This window comes from Anastrepha obliqua, chromosome 2 (genome assembly GCF_027943255.1).
Source record: "Anastrepha obliqua isolate idAnaObli1 chromosome 2, idAnaObli1_1.0, whole genome shotgun sequence".
Classification (NCBI taxonomy): Eukaryota; Metazoa; Arthropoda; class Insecta; order Diptera; family Tephritidae; genus Anastrepha; species Anastrepha obliqua.
The window spans coordinates 8,625,048-8,652,541 of NC_072893.1; the positions used below are offsets into that span (position 1 = coordinate 8,625,048).

The window sequence follows — 27,494 nt, forward strand, 5'->3', positions numbered from 1 at the left end:
ATTTTAGTGGCTGGTTGAAAGCTGTGGCTGACGATCCATTCAAATGCAAATGCGCTGAGTGCGACAAAGTTTTGAACTGGGGCAATTCTGATTTGCAGAAGCACGCCGAAGCAAAAACGTACCAAAAAAATATGAAAACAATAAAAAGGACGCCTAAAATAAACAGTTTTTTTTTAAGAAAAAGCCAAGTAAACCAAATGGTTCCAAAAATTTCGAAATAAGATTTAGCATGTTCTTCGCTGAGCATAATATCGCGCTGCAAGTGGTGGACCATTTGATACCAATCTTAAAAGTAATCGTGCCGGATTCTGAAAAAATAGAAACTTTGTCTTGTTTTAAACGGAACTGAATCTAATGAAAAAGTGTAATTTTTAGTGTTTTTGCTGAAGTTTTCTTCATATATGAGTTTATAATATAATAAATATGTGTATTTATATATATTTTTGAAATAAAATTTCTTATTAAAGTGTCTTATAAAGTGTCAAAATAGCACCAAGCCCAAAACTTAAGCAAATAATTCAATTTTGACGTTGCAAGTGCCTCATTATAGTGTAAACACAGGAGAAAAATATGTGGGAATTTTGTAGGGAAAATTTTTTGAAGCGTAGGGAAAAGTAGTGAATTTTTTTGGGCTGTGTAGGGATTTTTCAAAAACCGTTTACCATCACTGGTTTGATTACTTTCAGTTCATAAACTCGAATGAGAGTGTTAACATTTATTTAGTGAATTGGAGATGAAATTCACGTAGATTATAAATCAATTAGTGGAAGTGAAAAATCATATGAAAGATATAACTATTAAATATGTGATTTACTGTTTTCAGACGCAAGGCGCTCAAAAAACAAAATTATAGCGTCCAATCAGTTGCCTGTTGTGCGTTGTACGATCAGCCAATGTAAAGTAGATGCATCAAACTTCCTTACTTCTCGCAGTGGTGCGGTGAAACGCTAGCTCTTGTGAAATTCCCGGCCTAATAAGATTTTAAAACGTAACTTCAAAAAAAAAGTGCAAGTGCGAGTGTTTTGCATAGATTTTGTTTTTAAAATTACAGATTTATTCTTCAATATATAGCGTGCGGATAAAGACGAATTTTTTTAAGGAAAAACTTTCCTTTGCTACCACGATATATTTGAATGGGGGGCGGAGGGGGAGGGGGCGTGGCACCACCCACCACGCCCATTAGAAAGAGCAAGGTTGTACCATTATAACTGTGAAAGTTCCAACCTCCTAGGGTCCCTATAGAACCCCCAGGAGAAGTTTAAAAATTAGGTTTTTTCCGACCACATTTGCAGTTTGTACTGAAATACAGTTGAAGAGAAGAGAATACAGCAGTCGGAAACCCAGCAAGCATTTAACTTAGGTTTTATAATTCATAGCTCTTATGAAAATGTTGTTTTATCGTAAAAGTAATGAGTGCCGATGGCGAAAATTTAGGCGATTTTTATTCCAAATTTTCAGTATTTGTAAAAATATTTGTTTTTGTAATATATATGTATATTTGAAAGCAAAAAAGCGCCGCAGGCGAAAATTTGGACTAAAAATCGCGCGATTTTTATTCCAAATTTTCAGTATTTGTAAAAATATTTGTTTTTATAATATATATGTATATTTGAAAGCAAAAAAGCGCCGCAGGCGAAAATTTGGACTAAAAATCGCGCGATTTTTATTCCAAATTTTCAGTATTTGTAAAAATATTTGTTTTTGTAATATATATGTATATTTGAAAGCAAAAAAGCGCCGCAGGCGAAAATTTGGACTAAAAATCGCGCGATTTTTATTCCAAATTTTCAGTATTTGTAAAAATATTTGTTTTTGTAATATATATGTATATTTGAAAGCAAAAAAGCGCCGCAGGCGAAAATTTGGACTAAAAATCGCGCGATTTTTATTCCAAATTTTCAGTATTTGTAAAAATATTTGTTTTTGTAATATATATGTATATTTGAAAGCAAAAAAGCGCCGCAGGCGAAAATTTGGACTAAAAATCGCGCGATTTTTATTCCAAATTTTCAGTATTTGTAAAAATATTTGTTTTTGTAATATATATGTATATTTGAAAGCAAAAAAGCGCCGCAGGCGAAAATTTGGACTAAAAATCGCGCGATTTTTATTCCAAATTTTCAGTATTTGTAAAAATATTTGTTTTTATAATATATATGTATATTTGAAAGCAAAAAAGCGCCGCAGGCGAAAATTTGGACTAAAAATCGCGCGATTTTTATTCCAAATTTTCAGTATTTGTAAAAATATTTGTTTTTGTAATATATATGTATATTTGAAAGCAAAAAAGCGCCGCAGGCGAAAATTTGGACTAAAAATCGCGCGATTTTTATTCCAAATTTTCAGTATTTGTAAAAATATTTGTTTTTGTAATATATATGTATATTTGAAAGCAAAAAAGCGCCGCAGGCGAAAATTTGGACTAAAAATCGCGCGATTTTTATTCCAAATTTTCAGTATTTGTAAAAATATTTGTTTTTGTAATATATATGTATATTTGAAAGCAAAAAAGCGCCGCAGGCGAAAATTTGGACTAAAAATCGCGCGATTTTTATTCCAAATTTTCAGTATTTGTAAAAATATTTGTTTTTGTAATATATATGTATATTTGAAAGCAAAAAAGCGCCGCAGGCTAAAATTTGGACTAAAAATCGCGCGATTTTTATTCCAAATTTTCAGTATTTGTAAAAATATTTGTTTTTGTAATATATATGTATATTTGAAAGCAAAAAAGCGCCGCAGGCGAAAATTTGGACTAAAAATCGCGCGATTTTTATTCCAAATTTTCAGTATTTGTAAAAATATTTGTTTTTGTAATATGTATGTATATTTGAAAGCAAAAAAGCGCCGCAGGCGAAAATTTGGACTAAAAATCGCGCGATTTTTATTCCAAATTTTCAGTATTTGTAAAAATATTTGTTTTTGTAATATGTATGTATATTTGAAAGTAAAAAAGCGCCGCAGTCGAAAATTTGGACTAAAAATCGCGCGATTTTTATTCCAAATTTTCAGTATTTGTAAAAATATTTGTTTTTGTAATATATATGTATATTTGAAAGCAAAAAAGCGCCGCAGGCGAAAATTTGGACTAAAAATCGCGCGATTTTTATTCCAAATTTTCAGTATTTGTAAAAATATTTGTTTTTGTAATATGTATGTATATTTGAAAGTAAAAAAGCGCCGCAGTCGAAAATTTGGACTAAAAATCGCGCGATTTTTATTCCAAATTTTCAGTATTTGTAAAAATATTTGTTTTTGTAATATATATGTATATTTGAAAGCAAAAAAGCGCCGCAGGCGAAAATTTGGACTAAAAATCGCGCGATTTTTATTCCAAATTTTCAGTATTTGTAAAAATATTTGTTTTTGTAATATGTATGTATATTTGAAAGTAAAAAAGCGCCGCAGTCGAAAATTTGGACTAAAAATCGCGCGATTTTTATTCCAAATTTTCAGTATTTGTAAAAATATTTGTTTTTGTAATATATATGTATATTTGAAAGCAAAAAAGCGCCGCAGGCGAAAATTTGGACTAAAAATCGCGCGATTTTTATTCCAAATTTTCAGTATTTGTAAAAATATTTGTTTTTGTAATATATATATATATGATTTTTAGTCCAAATTTTCGCCTGCGGCGCTTTTTTGCTTTCAAATATACATATATATTATAAAAACAAATATTTTTACAAATACTGAAAATTTGGAATAAAAATCGCGCGATTTTTAGTCCAAATTTTCGCCTGCGGCGCTTTTTTGCTTTCAAATATACATATATATTACAAAAACAAATATTTTTACAAATACTGAAAATTTGGAATAAAAATCGCGCGATTTTTAGTCCAAATTTTCGCCTGCGGCGCTTTTTTGCTTTCAAATATACATATATATTACAAAAACAAATATTTTTACAAATACTGAAAATTTGGAATAAAAATCGCCTAAATTTTCGCCATCGGCACTCATTACTTTTACGATAAAACAACATTTTCATAAGAGCTATGAATTATAAAACCTAAGTTAAATGCTTGCTGGGTTTCCGACTGCTGTATTCTCTTCTCTTCAACTGTATTTCAGTACAAACTGCAAATGTGGTCGGAAAAAACCTAATTTTTAAACTTCTCCTGGGGGTTCTATAGGGACCCTAGGAGGTTGGGACTTTCACAGTTATAATGGTACAACCTTGCTCTTTCTAATGGGCGTGGTGGGTGGTGCCACGCCCCCTCCCCCTCCGCCCCCCATTCAAATATATCGTGGTAGCAAAGGAAAGTTTTTCCTAATTCGCTGCTACATATAATCTTTATAAACATAAATACATATGTACATATATGTATATATACAAAAATAGTAGCAGTTGTGAATTCAAAAAATTGTTTGCGCTTTACATTTTGTAACACAATAAAAAAAGAAAAACAAAAACAATGCTGACAATACTCGACTTGCCTGACGAATTATTGATGAACATTTGTAAGCGATTGGATTACGATATCCATCGTTACCACTGGGTGAATGTGTGTAAAAGATTCGAGTACATCTACTATAAGCTTTGTCACGGAAGGGAAGTTGATGATTATTTAGTTCAAAAATTTGGTCATCAAATCGGCACCGACGATTTTCCCATGCAAATAATCAAACGCATTAATTTATCGAAATCAAAGTGTTCTAAACGATTTCTAAACAAACTACGCAACTCTCATCCAGAGATTGAAGAAGCAAAACTCTTTTCGTTCACTGATGAGCATATGGCTGAGCTTTTGCCGTTGCCAAATCTGAAAGTTTTAATATGCATTGGTGATTACGATCTAAGTGGTAATTTTTTTATACATCAATATTTTATTTATTTACTTACGTATAATGTTTATTGAGTGTTAACATAAGTATATAAGTATACATGTATACATAAGTATATATGTATATTTATTTTTATCGGGACAAACTAGCAAGTACGGCACTCAGACACAATTAAGTCCATTGTACTGCACCCGGGTTCCCTTTTTAAGTTTCTTTAAATCTTCTCGACCTCCAAAGAAATCTGAGTAGATCTTGTGGTGCAAAGAAGCCAAGATGGTCGCTTCTTAACACATCAGTGTTAAGCCTGATTCGAGCAAAGGCGGGGCAGACGCCTCAGAAAGTGGTCCGCCGTCTCATCCTCCTCTCCACATGCTGGGCAAAGTGTACTATTTGATATGCCCACCTTTTCCATGTGCTTTTCCCATAGAAAGTGGCCCGTCATCAGTCCAACCAGTCTCCTACAGTCCCTTCTGCTTAGTGACGGGAGGAACTGCGACAGTCGGTCGGACATCACTGAAAACATCAGTTTTGTCCATCTGCAGTCTCTCTCAGCCTGCCAAGCTCGCTTGTGGGTTGAAGTAACACGTTTGCTAACCGTGGCTTTTATGGCTGCATCAGGATATTATGTTTACTGATTTAGTTCAGCCTGGATTTACATGACTCGACGACCCTTGGAAGTGGTGGGAGGGCTGTCTAAGGCCATGAGCACAGTTTGGCTGTCGCTGCAGACACATATAGATCTGACTCTCCATCTGTTTTCCACAACAAAGTTTATTGCTTCTTCAACATCATACACCTCCGCTTGAAACACAGATACATGCATTCCAAGTGCAAAGTGCAACTTGGTTCCGCCGGAGCCGTGCTCGGCCTGCAGCCATCCGTGAAAATGCGAAAACATTGTTTTCCGGGTTCATTTTCTGAGTTTGACCCCGCTTGAGCCTTTGGCAGCACCACACTGTACTTCGTGTCAAGGACGACTCTGGATAGCATGGAGTCAAGGTGCATGGCGAGGATCGTTGGATCGAAGTCCATGCCTACTCTGTTCGCTGTTGTCCAATGCCGGACAGGGGCCGTACCAATTCCCATTGTGTTTCAGCCTGCAGATGGCCTTCAAGGCCTTTCCTTGGATGAAAACATCAAGTGGTGGTAGACTAATCAGAATATCTAATGCCGGGTCTGAAGTAGTCGGAAAAGCTCCGACGCAACAGATGGCCACAGAGCCTTGTAGTCCCAATAAGGTCCTCATGACTCCCACGAGATGGAGTCCAATCACCCAAGCCACTGATACTTAGGTGATAATAGGTCTTATCATAGCCGTATAGATCCATACAGCGACCGATTGGCCGAGTGTGTAAATATGTGTGAAACGAGCAGGCAGAAATCGGCTGCCGAGGGCCCTGTGAAGTGAAGGAGCCAAAGTTGCTCGCACAATTTTGTTTTTCACCATAGCTAAATCTGGTAAATCTTTCATCTTTGCAAAAGCAGCACCAGCATATAACAGTATAGGTTTTTTGTATTTCATGGTATTATACAATCGCGCTTCACACAGAGAATCCCCATATTAAGTTTTGACGGGCTATCAACGGCAAACTCTAACTGGAACTTAAGGAGTATCCTTTCTTTTTCCTCGAAGCATTTTTTTGTTTTTGTTCCTGTGTTATTACTAATTTTCTGTAGCTTAATTGCCCCAACTCTTAAAAATGGTATTGATTGTATTTCTGCATTATATAAAAATCAACAATAATACCAGGTATAAGTTATGCTGATGCAATAGCCTCATCAAATCCACAGGTAATAGAACCAGAACTAACTATCAAACCTCAAAACAACAAAGATATTGATGAACTCAAAGACATGATAAAAACTTTAATCACTCAAATGACTAATATGATGAACATAATTACAATGCTAATAAATAACTCGAAGGGACGAAAGTAATAACACAAAAATTCTTATCTGGAATGCAAATGGTCTAAATCGGCAATATTTAGAGCTGAAGCGGTTTTTAATTGACAGAAAAATTGATATTGCGTTAATTGCAGAAACACATTTAACAGACAAAAGTTATTTAACTTTTCCCGGATATAAATTATATGCAACTAATCATCCCGACGGAAAAGCTCATGGAGCAACAGCCATTATCTTCAAAACAAACATAAAGCATACTGAACGACTGCCCTATGTGTCACCTCACATCCAAGCAACGTCTATACAAATTGTTGACAACAATGGACCCATATCAATATCTTCTATCTACTGTCCACCACGACACTTGATAAGGACGGATCAATATGATGATTACTTTAAGACATTAGACAACAGATTCATTGCTGGAGAAGAGTTAAACGCAAAGCATACTGACTGGGGTTCAAGGTTGACTAATAAAAAAGGTATATATTTAATTAACGCAATCCATAAAAAAATTGCAGGTTTATAAGTACGGGTGAACCAACTTACTGGCCTACAGATGTTAAAAAAATTCCAGATTTAATCGACTTCTGTATAACAAAAAATTTTAACCATAATCAACTGAAGCTTAAACCAAGTTATGAACTATCTTCTGACCACTCGCCGATAATACTTAACTATACATCAAAAATTGACCCTATAGAGATAACACCCCAAATATTTACAAAGAGGACTGACTGGGATGAGTATCGAAAACACATCTCCCAACAACTCATTCTAAATACACCTTTGAAAACACAACTTGACATTGAGCGTAGCATCATACATTTTAATGACATAGTTATTGACGCAGGATTCAGTTTCACACCGCAGCAAAAATATAGCGCACAAAACACTTCAAATGACATTTCTATTAAGAAGCAAATCAAAGAAAAAAGAAAATTGAGAAAAAGATGGCAAACAACCAGATCTCCTGCAGACAAACAGAGGTTAAACTTAGCTACAAAAAATTGAAGGCTTGTTTATGTGATATAAAAAATAAGGAAATTGAAAAATATTTAAAAAATTTAACTCCTACACATGACACAAATTATTCCTTGTGGAAATGTACAAAAAAACTTAAAAACCAGATAAAGCATCAATCCCCACTAAGAAAAGATAACAACACATGGGCTTTTACAAATGATGAAAAAGCAGCGACATTGGGAAATTATTTTGAAAATGTCCTATCGAACGATGAACATAAACAAATTGACCCGATTAGTAATGTTAATACTGATACCATCACAAAAATAAGAAAAACAAGCACACAAGAAGTGATATTATGCATAAAAACTCGAATTAAACATAAAAAAGCACCTGGATATGATATCCTGACAGGCAAAGCACTTACCAATTGAGGCTTACCTATTTCTTAGAAACGTATCCAATGCAATGTTTCGCTTACAATACTTCCCAAAAGTATGGAAAGTCGCAGAAATCATTGCGCTAACAAAACCGGGTAAAAACCCAACAGCTTTAACTTCATATCGACCTATAAGCCTACTTCCGACTATATCTAAAATTGCAGAAAAACTTTTACATGACAGAATTACCCCAATACTTGACACGAAAAACATCATTCCAAATCATCCATTCGGTTTTCGAAAAAAACTATCAACTATCCAACAAATACATCGAGTTACACAAAAAATTATTTCAGACATGGAAAATAAACGATACTGCGTTGCTGTATTTTTGGACGTCACAAAAGCGTTTGACAAAGTTTGTCACAAAGGCCTCTTGCATAAAATTAGGACAATATTACCACTCGGCTATTATTTAATTATCAAGAGCTACCTTACTGACCGATGCTTCTACACTAAATACAATGACAAATACTCACATATACATCCAATAACAGCAGGAGTTCCTCAAGGCAGCGTTCTAGGGCCACTGCTATATGTCTTATTTACCTCTGACATACCACTCCCAGACGAAACTAATTCTACTATAGCAACATTCGCAGACGACACAATTTTATTGTCATCTGACAAAAACCTCTCAACCGCAACAACAAAATTACAGATGTACACCAACAATGTAAAGAAGTGGTTTGACAAATAGAGTATAAAAGTAAACGAGGACAAATCTGTACAAGTAATATTTACGACAAGAACACAGATTGCTGCTATGCCGATTAAGCTCAACAATAAAAATATACAAATTGAAACATCTGCAAAATATCTTGGAATCCATCTGGACTCAAAACTTACTTAGAAAGATCATATCAAAAAGAAAATAAAACAAATAAAGGAAAAATTTCGACAATTGCATTGGCTAATAGGCAGAAATTCTAAGCTCAATATTTCCAACAAACTTTTAGTATACAAGGCGGTCATTAAACCAATCTGGACCTACGGACTTTAAGTGTGGGGAACTGCAAAAAGAACTCACATAAACAAAGTACAGTGACAACAATCAAAAGTCTTACGTATAATAACAATGTCCGACAGGTACACAAAAAATGATGACATCCATACTACGTTCAATATACCATTAATCGACGAAGAAATAAAAGCGATATCAACAAGGTATTTTAACGAAATAAACCGGCACAAAAATAGAGAAGTCAATACACTCTCACAACTTGAAAAAAGAATATTTGCGAGCGAGGTAGTAACAGTATGAGTTGGGTTCAAAACAACAATGTGTAACCACTGAGAGATGATTCTATATGAGACCTACATTATGGGCTGCTACGCAAAAATTATAGAACTCTTTATACTAATTGCATACACTGAGTTTGATTATTTTCAGTTCATAAACTCGAATGAGAGTGTAAACATTTATTTAGTGAATTGGAGATGAAATTGCGGTAGAGGAATTATAAATAAATTAGTGGAAGTGAAAAATCATTTGAAAGATATAATTATTAAATATGTGATTTACTGTTTTCAGACGCAAGGCGCTCAAAAAAAAAAAATTATAGCGTCCAATCAGTTGACAATCAGTTGATTGTTGTGCCTTGTACGAGCAGCCAATATAAAGCTTCCTTACTTCTCGCAGTGGTGCGGTAAAACGCTACCTCTTCGGAAATTCCCGGTCTAATAAGATTTTAAAAAGTAACTTGGAAAAAAAGGAAGTACGAGTGTTTTGCATAGATTTTGTTTTTAAAACTACAGATTTATTCTTCTACATATACATATATACCGTGCGGATAAAGACGAATTTTTTAATGGAACCTGTTAGTTTTTTAAATAATTCGCTGCTATAATCTTTATAAACATATATACATATATATATATATATTAGGGCGGTTCGATTTAAAAATTGCTCATTGCTCTGTGAAAATCATATTCTAGGGATCAAAATAAGAAACTTTGCCGAAGGAACCATACCTCTAAAACGAATTCTGATGTCCCCCAATTTGGGTCGAACTTTTTTGTTTCTTTTCTCATGTGCTCGCAAATGCAGGACACTCACAGAGAAAATGCTGAATGTTATCCGCTTCCTCTAAGCAAGACAGGGTAATCGGGTGGAGGCTAGACAGGCGAATCGTATTAAGGTCGGGTCCTCAGTAATTCCACTGGTGGTCATATCCTGACCCCATGGTTTGTGCCCTGTAATAATACCGACCATCAACCGAACGTATTTTCTTCCACTTTTTAGAAGAAATTTCGACAGTTTTCTGTTCGGGCTTGTCACAAATCACTTTGCAGTTCTGCAGTCTTGCAGACCGGACCATCGCTCTTTATGTAAATTACATACATAATCAGTGATCTAATTCCAATGGAGAGGTTTGCTGTTTGCGGTAAAAGAATCACTGGAGAAATACCTGCAGCCCTTCATTTATAGACGAATTAAATTTAGTTCCAACGCTGGATGGTCCACTCTGAATAATGAGCACACAAAATGCGCTTTGATCGCATCGATGCGATTAAACATAAAGAATGGAAAAGCTAGCATTTGAAACTAGAATTGTCGAATGTGCCAACTAAAGGTTACGTTGAGATATGGTAAATGGCTGCCCTTGCGAGGGGCTCACTTGGAAAAATATTCAAAATTCGTTCATTGATGTCGGCTAATGCAAGGCCAGCGTTGGAAACCATTTGAATGAAGTAGTGTTCCATAATTAAATGTAAGGAAAAAGAAGTGAAAAATGTATTCATTTCTTCTTATTCCTTTTCTTAACCGGCGCCAGTTGGCCACATCAAGTTAAGCCAAGTCCTTCTCCACCTGATCCTTCCAACGCAGAGGAGACTTTCCTCTCTTCTCTGCTGCTATCGCATCGAATACTTTCAGAGCCGGAGTGTTTGTATCCATTCAGACAACATGACCCAACCAAAAAATAAATTCGTTTCTTACATGAAGTTATTTCAAATTTCTTCCTTAAAGTTTCAAACGTTAGCTGCCCCATCCATTTATTTCATCCCCTCCACCATATTTATTCCGATAGCCGTTATGGTGCAATCGAAATTAGTCAGGGAATGGTTTCACTTTCGATTACATCCGATTTCTTTGACATAAGGCTAATCAGGGGTACCTGGTTATAGCGACATTACAGGAAACTGCGAAGCGGACGAGCTGGCAAGGCAAGGGACCTTAGAAGTAGTTTCCCCGTGAAAGGAGAGGATCGAGATTAACTTGCACTCTATTTCTGGGTCTCGCGTCAACTCTGGAAAAGTCCATAAACTTGTAAGGTCACGAAATCCTTGTGGAGGTCACGTGTGGATCGGAGGCATTCGAGGGATGTTTCGAGGATGACAAAACCTCAGCTCTCAAACTTCGTATGTGTCCTCATGGGGCACTATCCGCGAGGTACGCCGTGAGACTTGTAATTATTTCAAGTCCTTTTCGCATCAGCTGTATGGGAAATGAGATCAAATCATCTCAGCATCATCTCGTTAGATGCTCCGCTCTCGCAGGATTAAGATTTAAGCATCTTGGTTCTAACTTCTTTCCTACGCTTGCTGATGTAGCAGGCCTTGATACCAAAAATTTTATATCAGCATAAAGCGGCTAACATTACCGCAAATTAGTCACCGTTCGTAAGCCACAAATACTCAAACCCTTCCTTCATCCCCTTCCCCCTCTCCTCTCTCTCCTTTCATCCTATGGGTTTCTTTCACCTCTTTTCCTTTGCAATGATATCACAAAGGATGAACTGAAACTCTTCGTCCAAGTGGGCCCACTTTCTGGGCAACCTTTATAGCCTAACCTAACCTCACCTGCCTCACCCAAAGTCACTTTCAGTATTCACTTTTAATTGCCCTTTCTATGTTTCTTTTCCTTAGGTAGAAATTTGATTGACCTCTGCCGACTCACTGAGCTACACATTTACACCGACAAATTCATATATTCGGAAAATTTGATTCACATCACCTACCACAATCCACTGCGAGTGCTAGTAATTCCCAATGATCCGGGAGTATTTTCCGAAAAGTACGCGTTTGAAATGGTCGAAAACTTAAAGTATCTCGAGGAGCTTGTGGTTCAATATAACCACTGCAAATCTTGGCAATTGATTGGCACTTTACCCCTACTAAAGAAGCTTGAGATTTGGGATTTTGCTAATCACGAATGTGACTCATCCCCAGAGAGACCCGATTTATGTGAAACGTGCGCTCCCAACCATCACAAAATCCTATTTGATGAACTGCGCAAAAGAAATCAATTGGAGGAGCTCACTTTCTATGATGGTTATCTATCTGAATTTCATCTAAACGGAATTTCTGAATTGAGAAGCTTGCGGATATTGAAATTTTCGCGTGGGGGTATGTCACTCGAAGTCTCACTCGATATATTTAAAGAATTGATTAATTTGGAGGAGTTACGTTTTGAGTGCGCCCCAAAAATAATTCCAGAAGAATCACTCGAATTTATACAAAATTGTCAAAAATTAAGAGTCATAAATTTTGGGAGCGCAACTGGCATAAATGCGAACTTTATTTTGAACGCAAATGATATCGTAAGTAAAAGGAAGTCGTCAACGGTTAAACCTTTAAAGCTTGGATTCAGCTTTATCTCGAACGAAATGATAAGAGTGAGTAGTGAAAAAGTTATACGCTACGTGAAACTCAATTAAAGGTAATGGTATTTCTTCATTTCTTTACTTTCTGCGTCATTTTTAAGTTGGGCATGAAATCATTTGAGTTTATACGTAAGTTTAAAATTTAGATTTTATATAACTACATAGTATCTGATTAAATACGCCTTACATTCTCGTAAACAGTCATCAATCGAAGAGAAAAACAGTAAATGAGGAAAGAGCTGACATTCCAATGGATAGCCCAAGCATTTGCAAAGTTGTTAGAGCGGTAAAGTCTCTTAAAAGTAACAAGGCACGAGAAGATCTCGCCTGAATTGTTGAAAAATTATCTCGTGGTCAGCGCGAGCTTATTCCACCTATTGATTTCGAAATTCTGGGAAACATGCCGCTTGCCTCATGAACTGCAGAAAGGCGTGATCGTGAAAATCCCTAAGGAAGGCAACTGACGAAATGTAAGAACTGGAGGGGCATTACCTTGCCCAATGTGATCAACAAAATAATCGCACAAATCATAAACAGAAGACTTTCCGCGATGCTGCAACCAGAACTCAGACAGGAACAGGCGAGCTTCAGAGCGAACCGTTAATACTTCGACCACATCAACAATCTTCGAGTTATCGGTTAAAAGTAAGTGGAGTGGAGGACCCCACTCTATCTCATCTTTCTTCCAAAAAGCGTTCGATAATTTACTTCACAGCGCTATTCGTAACGCCCCACAGTGCGGCCGATTCCCGAAAAGCTGGCCAAAACTCAAAAAAATAAGTAATTGATTCAAAATTTCTTACTCGAGGGTTGTCGGAGTCGCTGATTACGAATTTGATCTTAAAATTTTGAAAATCCACCCCCTTCCACCCCTATTGGCCACCCCCTCACGTGAAATAGCGTATATTCAAGAACATAATCAAGATGCATGTAAATTTATATGTTTTCGGGGTCGCAAGGTAGCAAGTGGTAGCAGCTGAATCTTGTTTTATTCAGTAACCATTACTTTTTTGAGTAACCTTTAATAGGTTTCAAAGCAGCATATGACGGCGTTGTATTACTATACAGTTTGAAAACTCAAATTTTATAAAAAAAATTGCAAAAAATGTATCTACGTATTACTGCAGCTAAAAATTTTGTGTCGAGGTATTGATATGTACTAAAGATTTCTCGTATTTTACTAACCTTCCGAAGATGATTCGATTTGGTTTTGTTCAATTTACTCCATTACAAAATCTTTCAAATGTGTACAACTTTCACTATTCATCGACAGTAATACGATGCTCAAACGAAGGCCACGTTGCGACTGAAAATACAGAGGATACTTAGGGTACAGGACGTTGCTATGAACGGTTTTCACTACTCAAGGCATTACTGTAGCCAACCCAAAGACAAAAGAACTCTATCTAGAAACTTTTTTTTTCGACTTTTGGCCAGCTTTTTTGGAATCGGCCGCACTGTGCGCCCTCGAGTGCAGAGGGGTCCCATCGAACTGATTCAGCTCATCGATGCACTTTACACGGACGAAACCTGTCGGATATGAAAAACTTCTGGTACAAAATATTAGCAGGTGTACGGCACGGACATCGTACATCGTTTTGGACGTTGCCATGAAAAACGCCTCTTCATCTGGAGGCGGTATTACCAGGGGCAAGGGTGCCTAGCAGATCTTAACTATGCAAATGACATCTGTCTTCTGTCCCACAACTATCTTGATATGACGGTGAAGATTCAAACAGTGCGAGAAGCAGCTGAGAAAGCCGGTCTGAAGATCAGTATCCAGAAAACCAAAGCCATGTATATAAACGCAGGAAATACTTAAAACTTCTCAATTGATGGTATCGATCTCGCAGACAATCTTTCTGCCATTAAGACTCGACGATTAAGGTCACTGGGTTCTACTTTCTTCGACAGCCTAGAGCAGTATCTATACTTGTAAGTGACTTAAACTTACCAGTGTGCAAAAAATTTCAGCTGCAGGTAATCGATTATTTTGGAGAAACTCTGACGGAGCCATACAAACGTGGCGAGCTAGAATTTGCAAAACAGGACATGTCGTGGACCGATGAGGAGAAAACTGTGTTATTTTCGGACGAAAACCATTCAATGTCGATGATCCGACTTGTTTAAATTATTAGAAATATCGTTTGAAAAGCCTTGAGTATTCTTTCACCAAGCGAAACTTTTGAAGTGGCTCTTTGGTCGCGACCACAGAAAAAATGATTCATTACAATTCAATCCTCACAAAATGAGAAGGGAGAACTAAGCTGACATGACTATAAAACATAACTGAAGGCTTTAGGAAGCTTAAAATAAAAAAAAACTGGAATAAGGTAGCCACTGGCGAGTTAAATGGGAGAGGATCGTTGAAGAAGCTGCAGCTCACGAGGAGCTGCACTGCTGATGGATGATGATGATGACGAGCTCAGATGGCTACATAAATTTATAGAACAAAGCCTTGATTAACTTTAAAGAGGATGTAATGCCTCATTTTAGCTGACTAACGCAGACATATTTGTCTCACGTGGCAGCCGAAGTTGGCTTGAGGAGAAACAGATTCAAGTATTTGAGTGAAAATCACGGCCCCCAAACTTAAATCCGATCGAGGACATGTGGAGGATTATTCATCGTCGAGAATACACTGGAAGGTTTACGCTTCAGGAGCATTCCATGAAAAAGTGGAATTCTGAACTGTTTTACAAATATGCATTTTTTATATATTATTGCACGTACATAGTGAGATTATGTTCTCATCTAAAATAATTTACAAAAGTTGTAGTGAGTATGTCTCATTTTTTGTAAATACCGTTATTTATTGAAAGTAACAACAAGTCGGATGTTTTCATTAGTCTTTACACAGCTTTTTGCGAGGTCGCTGCCGCTATTGTTTATCAGATAGAAACTAGATTTCTGTTCTTAGTTATAGTGCATGGTCCGCTGTATTTAACTGCATACTCATTTTTTTGGTTAAGTGTTTTTTTGATAAGAAATTAATCATAACGGAAAGGTAAGTTTCGATGTCCCATACGTGACGCTTAATTCCTTTTCCTATTAATAATTGTAAAACAAGTCGACTATACAAATTGAATTTTTCTGTTAACAGCTAACTTTTAGCGGTCTAAAAACTGGTGAAACAATTTTGTTTGAAATCGCTTTGCTTACAATATATTCTTGGTGATAATAAAGTGTCTGTACGTGACGCCGAAGAATAAGTTATCTGACATCTTCAATTTTTACTGGCGTTTATAATAAACAAAGCCCTTTTTTGTACCTCAAATCTCAATAACGCAAAAATGAGCGACCAGCAACCATCAAAGACCCAAACTTTACCGCTAATGAGACTAAAAGATTGCGTGAGCTTCGTAAACGAAAAGCAGAAAATCTTTCTGAAGGTGAGTTAAGAGCAATTTCACTTAAGGAAAGGGATAAGAAGAGATTGCAAAGGGCAAAAAAGCGGGTTGAACTTAAAAATCCTACTGATACAAAGCAGACTTTATCTAAAGCTGTTCAAAAGTCTCTAAAAGCCCTGCCTCAATCACCAAGAAAGAAAAAAGCGGTTGTTACAGAACTAGCGCGTAAAATGAACATTGCTCTAGCAGAAAGCCCAAACATTAGCACACCAGGTGACGATACACGTTATGACGATGTGAAAGCATTTTACTATCGTCCGGATATTGTGTATACCTGCCCAGGCGCAAATGATTTCATCGTTGTTTGGGAAAACGGCATTAAGAAGAAGTGTCAAAAGCATTATTTGACTTTGTACCTACAAGAAGCCTTTTTCATTTTTAAAGAATTTTCCTAATATCGAAATTGGATTTTCAAAATTTTGTAGTCTAAGACCGAAAAACGTTTTGCTAATGAAAGACACACCTTCAGACCAGTGCAAATGTTTAACTCATGAAAATTTTATATTCAAATTGAAAGGTTTGAAACAAAATTATTGTAACGACTGGTGGACTATGATTTTATGTGATCCTTCTTTGGATTCGAAGTGCTGGAAAAATGAATGTGATACTTGTTCTGATGCCAAAAAAATATTAATTTCTATGGATTTAAGTACAATCTGTATATGGAAGGAATGGGAAAAAAACTCAGAAAATAAACTACGTTTAGTAAACCACGAAACAACTTCAGGTGAACTTAAAGAAAAAATGATTGATTCTATCCATATTATGATGAAGCATGTTAATTTAAAACGAGTTCAAGCCGGTGAATTTCAAAAAGACCAACGCAATGAAAATGTGCGAATCCTTCAAGTTGATTTTGCGATGTTTTTTGGCTGTGAATACCAGAATGAAGTTCAAGGCGCACTCTGGTCTTTTATTTACTGCTGCAAGTTTTTACAAAGGCAATTGCCAAACATATCTTATATGCTTAGATGCAAATTCGAAAGACAAGGATACAGTTTTTGTTTTCATCAATAAGTTGTTTGACTTGATGCACAAAGAAAATGAAGACTCACTTTCGGCGGAAATTATTTGGAGTGACGGCCCTTTATCGGAATTTAAGAACCGTTATATGGTTAAACTAACATCAATGTTGAGTGAAAAGTACAAAAGGCCTTTTTATTGGAAATATTTTGCTACATCGCATGGAAAAGGTGTGATAGACGGAGTTGGTGGAAATATCAAAAGACTGGTAAGAGAGAAAATGATGAGCCAAAATGATTTCGCTTCTCAATTAGTCACAAAAACCCATGTGATTTATGTGCCATCCTCTGAAATTTATAAAAGGATTAAAAGTGCATCGCCGTGGGACAATGCCAAAGCGATAACTGGAGCTTCCAACTTCCATTTTATTAAAACTGAGGAGAAAGTTGTGGAGTGCAGAAAACATGGCCTTTCCCAAGACAAAACTGTATTTACCTATTGGTTTTTACATATATTATAGATTTAAGTTGAACTATGTCCCGTACGTGACGCAACTTGTCTGTACGTGACAAATATAAAAAAATGTTTTTGAATTATAAACATGTGTTTTAATTAATATTTTTTTTCGCTAGTAGCAAGCTTGATTCTTAGTTATAATTTCCTTCGAAGACAATTTTTATGCACCTGTAATATATTCGCTGAAATCTGAATAAAACTATAACGATTTCGAATGTTGGTTGACTTGATGTGTCCCGTACGTGACGTGGGTTGTTTGCATTTTTCTTCAGTATTTCACGACTTTTTTTAAATGTTTCTTCGCACTATTAAGACTAGTATATAATCTATTAAATTAGAGAAAAAAAAGTATATATCTGATAAAACAATTAAATGCTATACGTAATATAAGCCGTAAAATTAGTTGAACTTGTCTGTACGTAACAGTGGAATGCACCTTCAGTTCTTTAATAAGGTATGCAAAGTGGTTATGAGGGATTAGTCGCGAATTCCACTTTCGTACTATCAAAATGTCCTTGCTTCGATGCCAAAACGGACCTTTGAAGGGATAAATAAAACTAAGGACTGGACTTTCTATTCATTTTATGTAACCAATATTTGGCATGTTTTTCTGAATAATTTCTTTGTTGTGGAAGCAGTGCCTTTAATCGAATTTCCTATTAAATTTGGTTGTGTTTACAAAAGAAATAGTATTTCAAGTTTTCATTGTGTGTAAATTTTATTTTTTATTTTTTGAACTCCTAATGAAACTCGCTACAGATTGTAAACAAACTATGTTTTTTAGGGTTTTTATTCAAACTACTTCAGGAAAAACAAGGAGCCTTTAATTGAATTTCGCGGAGTGTATATGTATATGTGAATATGGACTTATTAATTAATTTATTGCTATTTCCAGGGATTGTGTACTCGGACACCAGTTTTGCATATAAGAATTACGACCTTAAGAAGAAAATATGTTGCTGCAGGAGGACCGTCTTTGAAAAGTGAAGAGGAATGTGCAAGGAGGGAACTTTCAGCGTTGACGTGGAAATTTATAGAGTGAGTAGTTGCAAAATATGTACTTGTATAGGGTCTGGCACTCGAAGTGTAACCAACTTCAGACCGCTCGCGTAGCTGATGCATGGGCATCAACTGTCTGTTAGTTGGCTAAATGACAGTCCAGAGTATTGTTCACAAGCGTGCGGAAGCATTTTGCCGAGAGTAAACGCGAAACGAGAAAATCAGTAATGGATTTCAAACGGAAGCGATTATTCATGAGCTCTAGCTCCTTAAATTAAATAAAGTTTTTATTTATCGCACCATTACTCGTTGCAATGATACCGGTAGCATAGCGAAACGTCATGGAGGTGGTCATAAAAAAACTGCACCGTCACGTGAAATGGTTCAAAACGTGAAGAAGTGACTTGAGCGAAATCCCCGACGTAGTGCCAATCAAATGGCGAAAGAACTGAAAATATCCGACCGTAGCACCCGCCTACTGAAAAATTATCTCAAAGTCAAGCCTTACAAGATCCAAAAGGCGCATGCTCTCACACCAAAGTAGCAACAAGTCAGACTTGAGAGAGCGAAGGAGTTGCTTCGCTTGTGTTTTCCGACAAGAAAATTTTTCAAATTGATCAATTCTTAAACTCCCAAAACAATAGGGTTTATGTATGCCGACCGTTCTTATGACAATTTGAGTCATCGATTGGCCACCAGCAGGCAGCACCCGCTACAGGTAATGGTTTGGGCCGCTGTAGCCGCAGATGGGCGCTCTCCAATTGTTTTCATCGAGCCCGGCAAATGCGAAATATTATCGGGAAAGTATTCTGAAGGTTGCTTTGAAGCCGTGGGCAGGCAATCATTTCGGTGGCAGACCATGGACGTTTCAACCGGAGTCGACACGGTCTCACAAAGCTCGATTGCACCAAGAATGGCTAAAAAACTACGTTCCGAACTTCATAACGTCCACACTATGGCTCTCAAATTCACTAGACGCCAATCCGATGGATTATTTTCTTTGGGCCAATTTGGAGAACAAAGTTCGAACTAAAAGATTCACCAGTCTCAAGGCGCTGAAAAAAGCCATTGTCCGCGAGTGGGCCAAAATACCTGCAAGTCTCATTCGGGCTGCTTGAGATTCATTTCTGGACCGTCTCAAGGCCATAGTCAAGGCAAAAGGTGGTCGAGCAACACACTTTTTTTACTTTGAATCGAACAAAAGTAATTTTCCAAACTAAATTTACGACCCTTTTAATTGGTTACACTTCGAGTGCTGCGCTCTGTATATGTAGATAAATAACACTGTGTAACAAAAAAAAAAAACTAAATCTACTTTTACGGAGACCTTGCACAACTTGTAGGTATAGTAAAACTAAGAAAGGAGAAATTTCCAATACATCCCCAAAATCTTATCTTATGGTCAAAAAACCGTTTTCCAGTAGGTTGATGTGAACAATCACTCCTAACTTCGCCAATTTCCATCCGATTTCTAATTTTTTTTTAGTTCGGGGGGTGTATTGGAAACTTCTCCTATACCATTTTTCTTAGTTTTACTATACCTACAAGTTGTGCTAGGTCTCCATAAAAGTATAATATCACTGTCGCACAGTGTAATAATTTTGTATTATCCTTTTCTTATATAATTAGCATGAGTAAGGTAGCCGAAGAGACGGAAGTTGACATGGAAATCATTCGTGGTATGGAAGAACCAGATGAAGATGGCTGGCACTTTGATTTAGCAGAGGTCTTCCATGATATACTATAATTTATAATTTGAAGATTATGCAGCAAAACGAAAAATAAACAAAAAAAGCAAGCAAGACAAATCTTTTAAAAGTTAAAACTTTTGTGTATCCCTTTTTTCTGGATGTTTGTGGTGTGCGTTTTGATGTTTTTCCATAAATGGAGGGACCTACGTTTTAAAGCGTCTCCAAACGGCAGATGTTTTTCTATAAAAAGCTTTTTTATGAGGCAACATTAAGGCAATATTTATTAATATTTTGTTCAAAATCCTTTTTACTTTATTACTGCTGCACAGCGTCTTTGCATTGACATTGACATTAAACCTCTGCACCATTCAACAGAAATGGATTCCCTTGCTGATTGCTTGTTTTAGCAGCCACAATGCAAATAATGCGCAGACTATTGTGCGGCAGTAAGGAAAGAAAGGATAAGTTTTTGGAATTGGAGGATTGCAAAGGACCGTGCTTTACGTGGGATTCGAGCCCACAACCTCTGGAATGGCAACGAAAGAATCCAAAAAAGGGTGTTTACTTTGCGTCCAATTGGAGGAAGAAAGAGAGGCCGACCAAGAAAGAGATGGCTTGATGACTTCCAAGCAGACGTTCGAAGCGATGAACGTTCGTAATTGGAGAAATGAGGCAAGAGAGAGACTGAATTAGAGGAGAATTGTTGATGAAGCTATGGTCCACCACAGAGTGTGAAGCTACGAGAGAGAGAAAGATAGAGAGAGAGAAAACGTACTTGACCACATCCATATGACCTACAATACCATGAAGTAGCTCCACACCGTTCCACGAAAAACAGTCCCACACCATTATTGAGCCTCACCCGTGCTTTATGATGGGGGAGACGAATTTGGTGTCGAATGCTGCATATTTTGGCCACCGCACGTACGACCTAACGTCTGGACCAACTGCGATCCTGTTCTGACAATCTAATGGTCATCCCATTGATCTGGCTAGTAGGCTTTCGCGCTTCTCTTCTGGGAGCTTTTTCTCCTGTTTTATACTCAAAAAAATATTTCAATGTATTGGAAACCAACGTTCTCGAAACGTGTTATTGTATTCAAATAGCGCTTTAGGATAATGGTTTCTTAAGTCCCCGTTAGGCATCCTTTTTAAACCCACCCTTCAGTTGAGCACCCTTGTCTGGCATTTTTTCGCCCTGTGCGAGAATCCTTTTTAAAAGGTTATATCTGGAAGAAGCTACCAGGAGGCTCAAGACGTTAGCTATAATAAAAATATGTTAAATTCAATTCAGAAATTTGTTAAAAATGAATAGGCCCGTCTGGCCAGATCCGGGTGCCCAACGGAAGGTTGAGTTTATTTCTCACAAAAATATCAGTGCTCTTACTAAAAATCGAAAGATCAACGCGAATCCTTCAAGAGAAATAAATAAATGTGATCACAGCGAGCGCAAAAAGTACCGTTATGGCACTGTAGTCGATCAAATATCCACATAACATAATTCGAAAAGGTATGGGTATTCTACTATGAAACTTTCAGGAATTACTGAGCACAGTCAGTTTTTAAGAAATTAGCAATCAAAATTGTTTCCATAGAAATTTTTAACAAAACAACATTCTTTACAATGAAATAAATTTTTAAATACATTTTATCCCAAAAAATGTTTAACAAACAAAATATAAAAAAATTTTTACGAATAACATTTTCAAAGAAAAGTGATAATTTACTAAGTAAAAAACTTTTAAATATATTTTATCAAAAAAAAATGTTTACAAAGAAAAATTTAAACATTTTGACAAAGAAAACTTTTTTTACAAAGAAACACTTTTTTAGTTTTTGATTAATATATTTTATCCAAAACATTTTTAACAAATTTTACTCAGAAAAAAATTTTACAAAGAAAAAACACGGAAAAATGTTTTTATATTACAATACTTTTTTTTACAAAGAAAAATTTTTTTACATAGAAAAACTTTTTTGTAAGAAAAAGTTGTTGATAAATATATTTTATCCAAAAACATTTTAACACATTTTTTTACCAATAAATTTTTTTACCAAAATAATTTTGTTTAGTATTTACTTGAATGAATTGAATTTGAAGAGGTCGAGCCAAGGAGCACCAGGATATTTGGTGGCTCCTAAAACACTCAGGCTAAAAAGCCCATTGTATTTAAAGCTCTGGAAAGGGGGTAGATAGTCAAGGAGGGAGGGAGAAAAGTATCAGAGAAAGAGATAGGAAAGAATAGAGACAGAGATAGAGATAGTTAGTCCTGTGAGAATTTTCCAGATTCTTTGGCAAATCTGTAAATATCCTCCAGTTTTAGAGAACGAATATTACTCATTCCCATGACATCGGAACCCAATACTCGTAGTCGCGCTCTAGCAAAGGCAGGACACTCACAGAGAAAGTGCTCAGTGCTATCCGCCTCCTCCAAGCATGACAGGCATACCGGGTCCTCGATGATTCCAATTGTGGTCATATGCTGACCCCATGGGTTGTGTCCTGTAATGATGCCGACCATCAACCGAATGTCTTTCCTTCTAAGTTTTAGTAGAAAGTTTGACAGTTTTCTGTTCGGACTTGTCATAAAACACTTTGCAGTTCTGCAGCGTTCTAGACCGGACCATCGCTCTTTATGTAGATTGCCTACATAATCGTTTATCCAGTTCTTGATTCCTGCGGGACTGATTACGATTATTGGCTGTGGCCCCTGTGGGGGCACCGCTGATCCACGGTTGGCCAATTCGTCGGCAATTTCGTTTCCTTGAACACCGGAGTGTCCCGGAACCCATATAAGTACAAGCCTGTTTTGTCTTGCGACAGAATTAAGCTTCTTCTTACATTCTTGAACAATCTTTGAGGTTTGCTTCGCGTTCTCCAGGGCCTTCAATGCAGCCTGACTGTCACTGAAGACTCCAATCTGTTTCCCGCTCCATCTCCTCTCGATTATCCATTCGGCTACTTTTAGGATGGCAAAAACTTCTGTTTGGAAAACAGTTGTCATTCCCCCCATAGCATAGTGATACTTATTACTATCGTTTAAGTACCATCCGGCTCCAGACCCTACTTCAGTCTTGGACCCATCGGTAAAGAAAATATTCGTCAAACCTCCCTGCATGCATTTTGGATTGCTCCATTGCTCACGCAATGGAAATCTGACATCAAATTTCCTTCCGAATGAAACTGTGGGTATCAGGTCATCTTTAGGTGCCAAAAACAGTGGGTACTGCTCCGACAGCAACTTAAAGATTTCTCTGTGTCCCGAAGTTCCATCTTCGTGCCAGAAACCATATTTATGGAGTCTACACATTGCTTTTATGGCTTCCTGTTGTATCTTAAGATCCAGGGGGAGCAAATCAAGGATGGCATTTAGAGCTTCACCAGAGGTTGTACTCATGGCACCCGTGATGCATAAACATACACTTCTTTGCAGCCTGTATAGTTCCCGGGTTGTGGACTTAACCATGCTCCATCGCCACCAGACCACAGAAGCGTAAGTGATGACTGGTCTGATAAGTGCTGTGTATATCCATAGGACCACAGCAGGTTTCAGACCTCAAGTTTTGCTAAAGGCTCTACGGCATTGCTGAAAAATCTTCAATGCACGATTCACCTTCAGTGAAACGTGTGTCTCCCAAGTCAGCTTCTTATCCAAGATTACTCCTAGATATTTAACTTCGTTGGAAAGACCAAGTGTCACACCTTTCAGTGTTGGAAGACTGAGTCCATCCAATTTTCGTTTTCTCGTAAACAAGACTATGGTTGTTTGGTTCAGATTAACGGAAAGTCCTTGTCTCATGCACCAATCAATGATTTTGTCAAGAATCCTCTGCACTTTAGTGCAAAGCCTCCTTAAGGATTTATCCGATGTTAGCGCACAGACGTCATCCGCACATACTTGGACGTGAAAGCCGAGTTCCTGCATCTCCACTAATAGGGAGTCTACGACGAAGCACCACAGCAGCGGAGAAAGAACACCCCCTGGGGACATCCTTGCTTGGCCCTGACTGTGATTTGCTCGTCATCGCTCCCACCAGCGGTTAGCAGCCTCTCAGAGAGCATGGAGTAGATCCATTTTATAATGGCTTGATTAACTCCGTGTCGTTCGGCAGAAGAACATATCGAGCCGAAAGTGGCATTATCAAAACCCCCTCAATGTCCACGAAAACGCCCATTGTGTATTCGTCAGCTTCCAGCCCAGCTTCAATCTTGCTAACAAGATCGTGTAAGGCTGATTCACATGATTTTCCACTCTGGTAATCGTGTTGATTTCTACTAAGTGGACTTCTCGGCAATACCCCCACTCGAATATGTTTCTCCACCACTCGTTCCAGACTTTTCAACATGAACGATGTCAAACTGATTGGTCTAAAACTTTTTGCTAGGGAATAGTCATCTTTTCCTGGTTTCGGAATAAATACTACTCTTACGCGTCCCCATTGGGATGGTATATAACCAAATGCAAGACAGGCTGTGAAGATCCTTTTCAGGGCCTCAATCAGCCTGTCTCCTCCTTTTTTAAGCATTGCTGGATATATTCCGTCAGGTCCAGGGGACTTATTTACTTACTTTCCTCAGTTCTTACCTTCTCGTGAAGCATAAAAAATGCAAAATATTGAAAAAACTACAAAAAAAAAATACATTTCCACAGATATTTTTAACAAAAAAAATTTTTAGAAACTTTTGAAAAAATAGTGTTTTACAAGGAAAATTTTTTTTTTAATATATTAGGTGCGCAACTAAGTTCTCGCTGTTTTTCCACAACTTTATTCTGAAAAAATGGTTACAAGTGAATCATTGAAAGTATTGCCCACCGCTAGCTACTACTTTTTCCCATCTTTCTGGAAGATTTCGTATACCGTTACGGTAAAACTGTTCATCTCTTGAGGCTATCCAAGGATCAAGCCATTTTTTGATGTCTTCATATGAATGGAACTGCTGGTCAGCTAGACCATGTGCCATCGATCGGAACAGATGATGATCGGAGGGCGCAATATTTGGAGAATATGGCGGATGGGGTGGGATTTCCCATTTCAGTGTTTCCAGGTATTATAGGTTTTAACGGAATTGGCAACGTGAGGCCGACCGTTATCATGCTGTAGAATCATGCCTCTCCGCGTTTGCGGCCGCTTCTCGCGCAGTGCTCAGCTCAATCGCATCAATTGAAGTCGATTCCGATTCCCAGTGATGGTTTCGCTTGGTTTTAACAGTTCATAATAAATTACACCAACTTGGTCCCTCCAAATACATAGCATAACCTTCGCAGCGTGAATATTCGGCCGAGGCGACGACGTAGAAGCATGACCGGGTAGTCCCCATGACTTTCTTTTCTTTGGATTGCTGTAATGAATCCATTTTTCACCTTCCTTTTTTGCCGCTGGAGCAGTTGTTCACAGGCGAAAAAGAAAAAACTACGTTCAACATTCCTTGGTTTTAACTCATAAGGAACCCAAGTTTCTGAATCATTCCCGAAGCATGCAATCGCTTGGAAATGGATTGGCGGGTAACTCCTAATACTGAAGCAAGCTCTTCTTACGTTTGACACGGATCTTCATTGAGCAATGCTTCCAATTCAGCGTGTTCGAAGGTTTTTGGCCTTCCTTCACGGGGACGGTCGTCAACATTTAAATCACGGACTTTGAAGCGATGGAATCAATCTCGGCACGTTGTGTCACTTAAAGCAACATCTCCATAAACTTTTTGTAGCTCTCGATACGCTTCAGCCGCCGTTTTTTTCGAATGAAAGAGGAAAATCAACACTTCCCGCAAATGACGATTATTCGGCACAAAATCAGACATTTTCACAAAACCAAAACAAAATCACTTTTGTTCGACACATTTCATTTACCATACATATGTCTAAGCTTGGTTTATGACGTTTGGGTTATGTCAGAATCGACTAGCGCACACTTCTGGCGGCATCTATTGACAAACAGTTGCGCACCTAATAACTTATTGGGTTGAAATAGCAGTAGTATAGTGAAAGGGTAGACTGACAAAGCAGGGGGTGTGTTGACAAAAAACCTGAGATTGTATTGGTGATACACGAAAAAATCAACACAGCCTCCCCTTATGTTGATTCGTTGTCATCTGAACAGCGACCGATTGGCCGAGTGTGTAAATATGTGTGAAACGAGCAGGCAGAAATCGACTGCCGAGGGCCCTGTGAAGTACGAGCCGAAGTTGCTCGCACAATTTTGTTTTTCACCATAGCTAAATCTGGTAAATCTTTCACAGAGAACGTTAATGAATAGAGAAGTCTTAATGACTGGAAAGTGTTCATTTTCGAGGGGTACTCGTCTCGCGAAGACAATTCACCATAGACACATTTTTCAACAAAAATTAACAGTGAGGGGCTGAATTATGTAAATTTAGCAGCAGTCGATAAGAATTTGTTGGTGATTAGAAGCAAAGAATGTTAGGTAGCTTTTTAATATGACCTATATATTTGAATTTTTCCAAATCATCCAAAATTATATACATATGTTATGTCTGTCTGTCTGGTGTCTGTAAAACTTTGTTGAATCCCTTCCAACTGAATCAAAATCCTCTATAGAAAACGCGTCATTACTAGGCGCACAGGAAGATGGCATATGCAAATGTAAATTTGTGAATTTATATACATTTGCGCATATGTATATGATGTGTGTATGTGTGCTCACCAGCCACAGCTCAAGATAAAACGGTAAAACTTCGCAAGAAATCCAGCGCGCACTCATGGCGCAGCGCACATTCATTGGCACAGCATTGTATGTACAGTAAGCTTGAAATGTTACAGGCATCTTCAAATGCTCTGATTTCAGAGTAAGTTTCTAACTGCAGATATATGCATATGTTTTGTGCACTTTTTATCAATTGAAAAACTACATACGTAAAGTAATCTACTAATTAACTATTTGCCTACTATCAGTTAACATAAAATAATTGTTTCCAAATTTTATCTTAGTATTAAAATGTCCGAATCAGACTTTTTTTTTAAGCTATGTACTTGTTTTCTTCTGCAACTTACTGTATGCTCATGCGCGCACTTGACGCACAGCAGCTGCGGCTGTCGAGCATTTAGAACGACATATTTACATACATATATTTTTGCATACATATGTACGATGCCGCGGGCACTCGACTTGACAAAAATTGAAGATTTATCAAATATTGGCAAATAATTCTTCGCGAAATATTCCAATATTGACTAATTTCGAATTGTC

At 37.3% G+C, this 27,494-nt stretch overlaps 1 protein-coding gene across 1 annotated transcript; it reads left to right on the top strand.

Moving 5' to 3' along the window:
* Window positions 1–700: 700 nt before the first annotated feature.
* Window positions 701–20,395, top strand: LOC129236749 (uncharacterized). Its single transcript, XM_054870939.1, has 5 exons — window positions 701–988; window positions 4,346–4,806; window positions 11,973–12,721; window positions 18,494–18,636; window positions 20,227–20,395. Exons 2-5 carry the CDS (start codon window positions 4,419–4,421, stop codon window positions 20,342–20,344), a joined length of 1,398 nt encoding a protein of 465 aa, XP_054726914.1. The 5' UTR covers window positions 701–988; window positions 4,346–4,418; the 3' UTR covers window positions 20,345–20,395.
* The last annotated feature ends 7,099 nt before the right edge of the window (window positions 20,396–27,494 follow it).

Excerpts from the sequence above, each read along its gene's own strand:
- LOC129236749 (XM_054870939.1), top strand. The coding sequence starts at position 4,419 with ATGCTGACAATACTCGACTTGCCTGACGAATTATTGATGAACATTTGT. Across the intron at positions 12,722-18,493 it reads TCTCGAACGAAATGATAAGA|GGATTGTGTACTCGGACACC; the intron begins GTGAGTAGTGAA and ends TGCTATTTCCAG. Across the intron at positions 18,637-20,226 it reads TTGACGTGGAAATTTATAGA|CATGAGTAAGGTAGCCGAAG; the intron begins GTGAGTAGTTGC and ends TTATATAATTAG.